This window comes from Columba livia, chromosome 3 (genome assembly GCF_036013475.1).
Source record: "Columba livia isolate bColLiv1 breed racing homer chromosome 3, bColLiv1.pat.W.v2, whole genome shotgun sequence".
NCBI classification, from domain to species: domain Eukaryota; kingdom Metazoa; phylum Chordata; class Aves; order Columbiformes; family Columbidae; genus Columba; species Columba livia.
Genome location: NC_088604.1, coordinates 66,876,978 through 66,889,585, shown reverse-complemented (window position 1 = coordinate 66,889,585; position 12,608 = coordinate 66,876,978). Strand labels below are relative to the sequence as shown.

The 12,608-nt window shown below is 36.9% G+C and overlaps 1 protein-coding gene across 20 annotated transcripts in view; it reads right to left on the bottom strand.

Moving 5' to 3' along the window:
* SYNE1 (spectrin repeat containing nuclear envelope protein 1) overlaps positions 1-12,608 on the bottom strand; it is a 300,382-nt gene that overhangs the window by 126,661 nt on the left and 161,113 nt on the right. For all 20 annotated transcript variants that reach the window (XM_065057381.1, XM_065057392.1, XM_065057386.1 and 17 more), the window contains 12 exons: positions 12,183-12,347; positions 11,023-11,195; positions 10,028-10,181; positions 9,757-9,900; positions 9,239-9,403; positions 7,559-7,876; positions 6,582-6,737; positions 5,730-5,900; positions 4,597-4,923; positions 3,144-3,296; positions 1,874-2,041; positions 765-941 (listed from right to left, as the gene is read on the bottom strand). In XM_065057381.1, the coding sequence (XP_064913453.1) occupies positions 765-941; positions 1,874-2,041; positions 3,144-3,296; positions 4,597-4,923; positions 5,730-5,900; positions 6,582-6,737; positions 7,559-7,876; positions 9,239-9,403; positions 9,757-9,900; positions 10,028-10,181; positions 11,023-11,195; positions 12,183-12,347 (2,271 nt within the window). The remainder of the gene's footprint in view (positions 1-764; positions 942-1,873; positions 2,042-3,143; positions 3,297-4,596; positions 4,924-5,729; positions 5,901-6,581; positions 6,738-7,558; positions 7,877-9,238; positions 9,404-9,756; positions 9,901-10,027; positions 10,182-11,022; positions 11,196-12,182; positions 12,348-12,608) is intronic.

Here is a 12,608-nt window from a genome sequence, read left to right as displayed (position 1 = left end):
AATACTGCAGATAAGTCAGAATTATTAAGGCTGTGGTTATTTTAGCCCTCATATATAAAAGTACCAAGGGAAGACAGTTCCTTAAGCTCTCACTGCACCTTGCACCTTGTGGAGAAGATGGACAATATCTAAGGCATGGCTTCTGGAAAGGAAAAATAAATATGCAAATGAGGAGCACTGTCTCTTATTTCTGTATTCTTCAACATTTTGCCATTGATCTAGTATGAGGTTTCACCTACCTCTACAGATCTTCTTGCTGACTATAAAGTCTACTTTTTTCGTTTAATTTTTTTTTTTTTTTTTTTTAGATTATGCCAGCTTGATCTGCTAATTGGATTAACAGAATGACCCAGCTAGCCCTTCTTATGTGTAGATTCTGGTCTTACTAAGAGAGACAGTATTTCCTAGGACAGAATTAAGACCTGTTATGCACACATGCAAACTACTGATGCTAAGAGTGCAATTTGCTCCCTAGTGTTTGAAGTAGGAACAGTTCTAATTTCTTTGCTACAGCTCCTCAGAAGCTAATATAACATTAAAGTAGTGAGGGTGTGGAGAGACTAAGAACTGACAGGCAGCAAGTCTTCCTGGCTGCAAGGACACATTTGGATCAAGAGGAATTCAGCTGTAGCACACTAATGATGAAATGCTACATCAGTAACTTGGAGGCTCACTAAGCCATTTAAAGAAACAAGTACTTATTGAAATAATAATGTGTTTTATTTTCTTAAATAGCATACATACACTTTTGAAACAAGACTTACTCTTTGGGCTGTACTACATATGGCAGAATAGCTGTCCTTCGTCCCCTGAAGATGGCTTTGTATGTTTTGCTTAAATTTTGCTTGAAGATGTTCTGTGCATTGATTGATCAAGTAATCACCTTTACTCTTAAGATTGTTCAAACGATCTTCAAATCCTGCAATTTCTTCCATGATAGCCTACGAAATAGGTAAAATACTTTTGAAGAAATATTGTAAGTTTAAAAAGTGTTCTGCTTTACAGCTTTTTAAGTTAGCCTTTTTTTTCTTTAACAATCTTTGTTTTCAGATTTGGAAAAAAAAAAATTAGAAAACATGTATGGCTTTAGTCAAGCTATTAGAGTGCAGACTCATAGCAAAATCATTGTCAAAAGTCTGTACATAGATATCCCAGAGAAACATCAGTAGCACTCTGATAATGTGTCAGCATTAGATGCTTATGCCCCCCAAAAAACCCTTAATCTTCCCAAGAGGGCTAAATCTGATGCTGAATCATATCTTATTCTATAAACTCTTCCACTGTAAACAGTTCTTTACACTGGACTTGGTGGAGGTAAGTTTTTATCCAAGGAGGTTACTTAAATAACACACTAATCACAATTAGTTAAAAGATTTCAGTATTCTTTCTTGGAATTTGAGTTTCAGGGAGAGGTAGGGAGAGTTGAATTTTTCTTTATCATCTAGAAAGCACTGCCTATCAATGTAGTGAATGATTATCATTAATAGCAACCATAACTATACCTTGAACAAAAGCAATGGAGGAAATGTTGCAGGCTAATGCGGGAGTGGGGGGCAGGGGGGACAGACGAAGTGGGGGAGTGGGCAGAGCACGGCAGAAATAGAGGGGAAAAAAAACTTATCCTTAAAAGCATCAGAGCAAAAATTCAGACCACTGTACTACAAAGCTATTGTGCAAATGCAGTCTCATCCAAGAAAAAGTGCTATCAACTGTAACTGTATTAATGACACTGATGCTTATTCACACAGTTAGCAGTAAGAGGAATAAAACAGGTAGATGACAAATAACTAGAGCTCTGCAACAGAGACAGAAAAGCAAATATGAAAAATTCTATTTTACTGGACAAGGGAAGCATACCCAATAGCAAACCCACCTTGTGGTTAGCTAGTTGCTGAGTGATTATTTCAAGATTGTTACTCTCGATGGGGTCAGGGCTGACCAGCCTGCTGGACATATGCAATAACCATTTCTCCCCTTCTTGCAAATCACTGTTATAATCCTCATGTTCTTTTACTCTCACCTCTAAGTTTTCAACACATGCCTGCAGGTCCACAAAAACGAAAATTAAATATTCAGGTAATTACAAGAATAAATAAACTTCCCAAACCAAAACTCACCAAGAGCTTGAAAACATAGTAAGAGAGTTACCTTCTACATTCTTATTGCTGTGAGGTACCCTCACATGACTAGACGTTAAGGAGGACACCAAAGGGATTACTGTGTGAATGAACGCTGCAGTACTGAGCAGTATTTTCAGTCCAGATGAAATACCATACTTTGAAGACTGAGGATCTCCTCACTTTAAGAAAAGGAACACTCTCAACTCGACATCAAGTTCACTCAGAAACGGTTATTATAAGCTGTTTTAAAGACTGCACATGTCCTACCAAATGTCATGGCTGGATCCCTGCTGTTTAAAGCCTCTGCACCTACATATTGCCTGTGATTGTAGCAGGCAAATTAAGAATGTACACACTGAGCTAAAAATGTATTTATTCTTTTTAAGAAAGATTTTTCATAAACTTCTCTACATTTAAGTCATCAACATTACACCTAATGCAACAGATATCAGTTCTGTGGTACAGATCAGAAGAATGTCTGTAAATAAAAATCAGACGTGAAAAAAATAAAATCATCTGTTATCTGTAGATGGACTGGTAATTAAAGGTACTTAGGTCAAACGTAAGTACTAACATGGTCTGCAGAGCTTATCCTTGTTAGGAGTATAACCTATTAAAAGCTTTAGGAATAATAATACTTTAGGCTGTATTTAGAAGTATTAGATATTTCAAAATACTAAATACATTTGGACTAATGAATCAATGTTAATTAATAATGCCCTTGCTGAATTAAATTATATCCACCTTGCAGTTCATTTTCTCCAGTGACTTCCATTCAACAGTTAAACTAGATTGAACAGGGTTTGTGCAAGATCTATTAAGATTTATTTAAGAAGTCGAAGTTCTTTCCATACTCAAGAATCGCCTTGTCCCCCACACCACAGACACGAAAACGTTATTAAATCTAACTGGTTCTGTGTATGCGGTGTGCGGCATTACAGCATGAAACAGTAAACTTCTTAAAGAGGGGGAAAAAAAAAAGTAACAAATTGAAAGAGCCTAGTTTTCTTCCCAACTTCTTACCTTTGTTGTGGTGCAGAGTTCCTGGTAACTATTCTCAAGGTCTTGAATACTGTTTTTGAGAGTCACATCATTTACCAGATCAAAAAGTGCTTCTCCTTTTTCAATCACCGATTTTATTGAAGGCTCATGGGACAGAATAGTCTGCTGTATGGACTACAATGCAAGCAAGAATTAAAATATATACATTGAACACTGGAGATTTATTTCACGAACTTCCCTTTGAGCTGAAGAACAGCCTTCTGTCATGTTATATATAATCCTTTCCAGATGAGATGAGAATTGCTACCAGTACAGAACTCTGATTGTCAGCCATGCCCTAAAACAACAAGTTTGCAGGCATCTAAAAACAAGTGCTCCTTTTGTAAGTGGCTAGTAGGACAACTGATAATCTGGAGCTGGTGAAGGAAAGGGAGTTAATATGTGTGAAGGTGCAAGTGCCAGGGGTAAAACTTGCTCAGAGGAACAAATTCTGCAAATACGTGGGAAAGCATCAGCAAATCCATCCCCTTAATGAGACAGTATGCAGACAAAGGCATACCACTGTACTCTCAAGAGTGAGATGCAATTCGATCTGTTATGTCATGTTATGCCACTGGCTCAGACATGACACACAGCAGCATCTACGTAATGACAGTGAGATACCAGCTCCCCAAATGTGCAGAAAGCAACCATACAGCTATCACATATTACTCTGAGCACTGAAGCTGGCAGGGGGTAGTGAGCCTAGAGAGAAAACCTTGATGCTGTGTGGGTACTGATCAGCAAGATCCGAAATACTGTTTTGTCAGCAGCACTGTTTTAGCCACAAATGCAAAGCACAGCACTATATGGGCTGCTATGAGGAGAGTTAGCTCCATCCCAGCCAGACCCAGTACACATCTTACAAACCATCTGTAATGCTGGACTGTTTTACAAAAAAACATCATTAGGAGAAGCAATGGGATTTGTTCCCATTTTTTTCTACTCACTTTTACGACTGGAAAAAAACCTATGACATTAAAATTCTAACTAAAAGCAGAGGGGGCCATAGCAGCCGACTGTATGAGATGTCAGTTGAGCCAGGGCATTTAGCTTTTACCAGAAAGCTGATTAAGTGTAAACAGACGCAACATCTGCAGTGAAGACCAACTGATTTGTCCTTTCTTAAACAGCAGTTAACTCTGTTGATATCAACAGAATTACTCATATGTGTACTCATAAAATATTTTTTTCTCCATAACAGGAAAATTTTAGATGTGGAAGCCTTATTAGGACATTCACATTTCAAATCCAGGTCCTCACTCTGGTTCATAGGTGCAGGTATCATGCATCTTTTCACTTTGCTGCTGATTTGGACGTCCAGAGCAGATACATCTCATACATCTATTGAGGAACCTTGAACAGGCACCTAGATCAGAGGATGTGTCACTTATCAAAATCAATATGACAGTCCGATGATATAACCTTTTCTCACCTTGTATTTAGACAATTGGGCCTTCTTCTCATAGAGTTCACTCTTTGGCTCCGCTGGAGCCTGTAACATGGCTTGGTACTCCATGAGCCACTGAGTCTGTGCCTTGAACTTGTCTGAGAACTCCTTTGCCAGCTGAAGGCACTTCTCTGAAGTCATGTGTTCTTTCCTGATGGAGCCAGCTAGCTCTTCAAGCTGTTCCACATGATCTTCAATTTCTTTTCTTAACTGGTCAACTTCATTTTCTTCCATGTACTTTATAGCTCGCTGTCCCTTCTCACGGGCAGATTTCAGTAAACTGTGGCCTATGTCCATATCACTCAATAGCAGCTGTAAAGGAGGGGTTGGGTAACAGAAAATGTATGCAAGCTCTCGCCTTTTCTAATTTTTTTTTTTTTTTTTTAATTCATTATAGTTCTATTATCAGTAAGAGGCTAGGTTTTGGTTGGTTGGTTGGATGGGGTTTTTTTGATTTTTAATTTTTTGCTAAGGACACAGAATGAATTGCTAGGGAAACTGATCTTTTCTCTACAAAATTGCCTGGAGTTAAGGTATGGTAAACTATAAAGTTAAGGTATGGTAAACTATGGAGTTAAGGTATGGTAAACTATAAAGAAACCAAAAAAGCAAATATTTCTGTTCTACAATGGGCTTCTGAAGATAAACACAGAAACTGAGGGCTATCAGGAAAGGATCCATATTCCAAACTCTGGAATAAATGAAAGTTTTCCATTAGTATATTATGTTTAAGCTGAAGGACATATGAAAAAGCCATCTACAACTCAGAGAGGAAACACGAGTTTTACTGCTCAGTTATTTAAATGAGGAGAAATAAGAAGCACTTCTTGCCACAGTGCATACTGGTATAAAATATACACAGCAGGATGCCTTGATAGGGGAATTTATTTTAAGTTTTAATCTAAAACTAAGCATATACAAATATGCTGTATGGAAGGGTGTGATTATATTTTCTAGGACTATTCATAACCACACCAACTGAACTGTGATCTAATGTGTATACGACACGAGAACCCCTTGTCAAGGTGAAGTCAGAATTTTGGACAGCTAAGATGCATGTTAAAACATAGCCTCTTTCTGGTGAACAGAAACAAAAACTGCATTCAAGAAAGCTGTACCTCTAGTTTCTGCACTTTTTTCTCCATTGCTGTTTTATCAACCACGTCAACCTTGGTGATCACGGTTCTGAAGTTCTTGTTAGTAGCTTCATACCAGTTTGTGTAAGCACTAAAAGCCAATTCTGACTCATCAATACAACGTATTTCTTCTTCCAGAAACTTTATTTGCTCCTTCAAACAAAACAGGAAGATAGGAAGAAGAAACAAGAACCACCCAGATGTGTATAATTGTTATAAGCAATTAATAATTTATTAATAAAATGTGATATATTAAGATTAAACACATAGATTTTGAGTTCTTTCATATCTAGTGGATAATTTTCTCTGGGTTCTTGTCAGGTTGTACATATAGCAACCACTAATGTCAAAACTGAGTTAATACTAAACACTGAAAAGGTACTTATATTTTGAAATTTGAGTTGTGACTTGTGATTATGGTACCATGAGACATTTACTACTTGAAGTGACCTGAAGACTGTGCCTTATCAAATTTTCCCTATATCTATGTGTTTCACTGATGACCTGAACATTTTTTTCTAGAGGCCACTCAGCATTCAAACGTACTGAATTCTGAATTTATCTCCTGGAGTTGTAAAAAAGGCGGTAATGACATCTGATCAATGCTGAGTATTTTTGAAAGGGCATTATCCTGATTATAGTTCTGTAATACACTTAGTCCAATGAAATCTACGTGTCTGTATACATATATATATGGATATATATGTGAATATTATATTACTGAGTCTACAGTAATGAATAAACTCTGATAAAGGCTAATTAAGAAAGTCTGCTCATACTTGCTTCTTAACTGACAATTTATGGTGTTGAGATGAATTAATTTTCATTACTTACCAAGACATGAAGAAGAAGAGTTTGGTAGCGAGACGTAAGCTGTGTAGCCTGGCTTCCCATTCTACTTGCAGTGAGACTTTCCTCTAGTATTTGCTGAGCCAGTACCCCAACTTCCTCCACATCATCTTTGTAGATTGTAATTTCTTCATGCCACTTCTATGACAAAGACATTACCAGGTTATATGACTGATTCAAACACAACAGGGATTTATTTTTAACAAAGCCAGAAACACATTGGAAAAAAAATAAACAACAAACAACCACCACCACCAACAACAATAAACCCCAAAACAAACATACAAACAATGAAAAAACAAAACAAAACACAAAAACAACCAACCAAACAAAAAAGGTTGTAAACACGGATTTACAACATGAAAATATACCAGAATCTGATGAAGGTTAACATGATGAATATACCAGATTTTTTAGCATACCATATGGACTGCATTGCATTAAAGTAGATTCATTTTTTTTTTCCAAATAATAATAGAAATGCAACCTGGACTTCATATAGAATTTGCCCAGAGTTTTACAGGTGATTGTACAGTGTAATCTTGAATCTCTTCAAATCTGCTTCCTGTGTTTATTCAGAACCATGCCTTCTCCTTGCAGTGACTAGGAGAATTATTACATCAGCACAGCAGACGTAACACAGACTTAACACATTTTACTCTTGTAACCACATTTTCCCACTCCAGGACCACACTTTGTCCTCAGTTATGCCTTCACACACCACAGAGCACATGAATTGCAGACCTTCCTATGAGATTTCAACATTGATTTAGCCATAGCTTTACCAGTAAAATGGGAGAAACCCAGACTCAGAAGGCATGAAACTCTCTTGAATCCATTATTCTAGGGACCGCCTCTGAATGAATTTCAATGCTTGTTGTCATTTTCACAGTGCAACCAGGAACTTAGTGGAAACCTCACATGGTATTTTGTTTGAGGAATGCCTCAACTATATTCTTTACCTTCATTTGTTGAAGTTGTATCTCCTTTGTTGCTCTACCAGACTGCCTCCCACTCCTGATAGCAACTTTGTCCTCCAGACCTGTTAGCCAGTCATTAACCTTCTGAAATTTTTTCTCCATCAACCTCAGTCTGCTCACAGTGGCATTTAATCGGCTTCTTGCTTCAGAAAGTCTGTGCTGATAAACTTGCCAATCCTGCCGTAAGGATTCCAGGGCTCGCTCTTCTATCTGGGGAACGCCCCAGGGAATCACCTCCTCTCGGGCATGAACAGCAGTGTTTAGTAATGCTTGTCCTTCCACACAGTGGACCTGCAGTTCCTGTAAAGGCAGAGTAATGGATACATACCCGACATTAACAACTTGCTTTCACACATGGCAAACAAAGCCCTGGTTCTACTTGAGACAAAAGCAGTTGTGTCATGTTATCTAGATATTCCCTTTAGTTATCTATGGTTGAACACATATTACCCTGTCTCTAAGAACACTTATGATGGCATGCTTACTTACAAAGCAAAACAAATATCACTATTATTGATACGTGAATTGGACAAAAATATTGACCAGGCATGCATTAGATTCTTTCCCCTCCTGCTAAGTTTATAATCAGTTCTGAAACATTAGCTGCCTGAGCTGGCATGGGATGGATGCAATCTGATCAGCACAGCCTTAAACACAAAACTTTCTAGCTGTGAGACTGATCCTAAAATTGAATCTGTTTTAAATTTAATATGTTTCAGTCTTTTAAAATAAACAAATCTGTTTATTTTTACATATGGTTAAGACATCATTCCAAAATAATTCTTGATACCCTCTTCTGGACATGTGTGGCATTTTCATGCTTATTAGAACTTGATTAGAAAGAATGAAGAGATTCAGTCTGATTAGAAAACATAACCAGGAAATTGTCTCAAAAAAATACAGTTGTGTGTCTTCTTAGTTTTATTTGAGATATATATATTCAGATTTTCAAAATGGATTCAGATTTTGTAAACTATAATAACAAGACATATAATATGTCTTGTTAAAACATAAAACATATAATATGTCTTGTTAAAACATAAAACATATAATAATATGCAGAGTCCCTGGTCATACAAAGACCTTCTCAGTATCTTGAATAAAGTAATAAATATTTCATAACTCAAGTACTGACCTTTTGCTAATTAAACAACAGGTACGAAAGTATTTCAAGTTAGTTTAAGATCATAATTGAGAAATCACTGAAGCACAACACTTTCACCATTTGTTGTCACTTAAGTGATTCAGTAATTGTCTTCCCATCTCACCATGGGACCCTACATGACTAGAACTGCCTGAAAGTAGATCCATCTGCACTGCAAACAATGAGAGATGAAACTCAATCAAAAGAATACTTTTGATATTCTGTGAAATACAGGAAAAAAGAAAAGGTAGGCCAACATATAAAACAAATCCAGCACTTGCAAGAAAGCATTACTATGCCTGCAGATATCATTCAGACCTGACAACTCTTTCTGGAAATAAGTGACAATGTTTCCACTTCCTTTAATGGAGCCACTTTTGAGCAGCAAAGTACTTATATACCATGTGATTCCAAGCTGTTCTCCAGACAAAACAAAAGATACAATTTTCCTCTGGTAATTACTATTATTCTCTTATTTTACAAGTAAGATTACAAGTAGGGTGTCACACATTATCTACCTGTAAGTCTCGGAGTGTTGCCTCCTGTTTCTGGGCATCACCATCGAGATGTGATAAGCAGTCAAGTTTTTCCTGTTCCTTCTCCAGCCACAGTTCAAAGGCCTTCAGATTTCTTTGGTACTTTTGATGTAAGCTAAGCAGTTCTTCAGTTTTTGTTACTGCCTCCTGCTTGTTAAAAGATTTACATACATGTATAAATACCTAGTGTATCATCAAACCAAGAAAACATAAAACCCAGACTTCCATCAAGATGAAAAGTTTGTATCTGGTGCTGAGCTTTCCTAGAATTTTTTTTTTTTAGATTCAGATTTTTAGAACCTTTCTGAAAAGATCTGAAGCTTAGTGGTACAGGAAGACAGACTGATAAATCACCTTAATAACTTTCTGTTACATTAAGTTAGAGCTGTCCCCAAACTTTTACTCCTCATTTAAGTGCAAAATACATGATCAATGAAATGACTTTGTCTTTCTCCTTGTTGCCGACAAAACACGAGTAGTGCTATCAAGAAAAACTGTACCCTTGTCCTGTCTTTGAGGAACTTATACCGCTCCTGAAGGTCCTGGAGTTCAAGCTGAGTGACATAATGCTCAGCCATCCCACTTCCTTTCACTTCAATTGTCTCCAAGAGGCTGCTGTGACTCAACACCTCTTCACTGAGCAGCTGCAAACCAGAAATGAATGGGTAGTATTAAAACAAGATCACAGACTAATCTTGCAGTTATTCAGCCTTTTTTCTTGCTTATAAGGTGATATAGGCTTGTTGCTTGTTTGTTGTAAAGCGAACACACCTTTGCTTTGCTGAGGGCAGCTGTTTTTTCCCTCAGTTCGGCATATTGCCTTTCAGAAGCATTCATGCTTGCTTCTACTTTATCCATCCAGCTGGAAAACTGACGAACATCATCCTGGTAACTTGTCCATTTGGAAAGAGCTCCTTCCAGTTGACTGTAATGTAAAAATACATATTTGTTGTGATAGAGGGTGTTCTCAAGCTATTTAAGCAGTGATATGTAGTAATATACAGTTATTTTAGGCTATATATAAGAAAGATATGCCACAAGCTAAGCAGTCTAAGACAGAGCTGTTAAAACTTTACAGGTTTTAACCAGGAGCACTGTTTGGCCGATAAAGAGAAATCAAGTTTTACAAACTTGGAATATTAAGGAGGTCTGTAAGTTTTAACTGATGTGTTCTAGCTTTAGTAAATGAAATGCAAGTGAAAGTATGAGATCCAGATTGAGAAACTTTCTGCCCCTTTGCATACATTCAAAGTTGCTGCACTCTAATGTTTAATTAATTTTGTTGCTTTAAAATGAAGTATTTGCAATTATTGATGCTCCACCACAAAAGGCTGTATTTTTTCCCCTGTATTTCTTTATTCCATTACTTGGACCATCACATTGTAAATATGGTACCTTCCATGAAATGCTAGCAAGTGGAAAACCAGACAGGACCTTGACAGAGCAACTGTTAATGTCTGTGAAAAGATCTCATTTCTGAGAACAAATCAAGGCATCAAGCGCAACTCGAACTAAAATTTACAACAAGATTATGAACATGGAATCCACTTTTAAGAGTATATTGACAAGAAGCCTAAGCAAAGCTTGATCCCACACGGTTTCCTTCCCTTTTTCTACTTCAAGTGAACATGTGACTTAAGGCCTCTAGACTTACAATTTTAGGCACATGCAGCAATTTTCTTCGAATTTGACTCCCATAATAATAACTCTGGGAATTAGCTTAGCTTTATTGCTAAGCATCATTCTGCACCTCATAAGCTTTTTACCTCTTGCACTGGATACAAGCAGACAGAAGAGAAGCCCAGCTGTCCTTCAGGGTCTGCAACTGCTTTTCAATCACTGGTACGCCCTCCAGAGAAGTATTTTGAAGAACAGATTCTCCTCTTGTCAGAACCATTTTCATTTGGATTTCTTTCTCTTGTTTCACTGCCAGCAGTCCCTAAAAGGACAGCAGATATTATTCTATTTTTATCACTAACTGGGTATGAATATACTAACTGGCTTTACTGGAAAATGAGCTGATCAAATTTAGCAGCTTGTACAGTCAATTGGAAGAGGGATACTGGGGTTCTCAGCTGGGCTTCACAAGGAAAATGTGACTTTCAAAGGGTAGGTTTAGGCCATTATAACAAAAAAGAAAAAAAAAAATCTTAATTGAGAGAGATGTTTTAATGAAATTTGTGAAGGTGCTTACAGTGTACCAGAGAAGGTACTGTTGGGTGTAAAAGCTGACATTCCAAAAGGAATGTCATTTAGATGGAAAACAGAAGGATTCATTAATAGAGAAAACAAGATACGATGACAAAGCACTTCTACAGGGCTGAAATAAAGTTCTCAATTCTAGGATCTATCTGCAACAAAAAGGTGTCAACATATGAATCAGTAGACTATTAGCATCATCAGCTTAGAGAGTTCAGCTCCTGGAGCTGCACAGTTGCAAACACTAACACTATGTAAAGTCATGAAAAGCCTAAAAGCATGAAAAAAAGCCTAAAAACTCGAAAGACTCAATGAGCAAAAGGTAAAGTATAATTTTAGTATTTTACTACAATCTCTTATATATAGGAAAAGCTGTTCCAAATAATTAATATCATCTGCAAGATCTAGGAAATAATATATTAAACTAATAGACATGAATATCTTACTACTTTAATTTAACCTTCAGCAGCCACACAATATCTTTTGCGTTTTTTAAGAATTTGCATATATACATTTTTTTCCATGTCATAAGGTTCCCTATATCCTTCTTACAGAAAACTTCTTACAGAAAACTTACCCAAAACTTTCTTTTGGGTAAGTTGAAAATCAGTGTCTGAATGACACCAGTCATCACACTAATATGCAACAAACACTGTAAAGTATCCTATCTTTATATTCTTTTTACAGATGTAAAAAGAGCAGGTTTTGGTGCCTATTGTTTCCATACCTCTAGCTTTAGCATCCGGCTGTCCAGAACACTCTTGTCTGCCGTGGGATGACAGTAGGAATCCAGCATATGAACTGCATCAGCCATCCAGTCCTGGAGGTCCTTGACACTGTGGGAGAACTGTTGATGCTCTGCTACGACCCTATCCATTCTGGAAACTTTCTCCTGAAATTCACACAGCAATTAGCACTAGCAATTATTCAAAGGATTACTTATTCCCCACACTTACTTATGGATTTGAGAATGAGTTTCATAAAATATACACAGAAATTCTCTTCATGCATTGATAATTAGAAGTACACTTACTTGAACATGGAATGAATTTTGAATACACACACAGGAGTTGTCCAAACATAATATACAAACGAAAATTTCAAAAATGCCCTTTCTTGTTCTCTCAATGTAAAGCTTCACATAATTATCTCC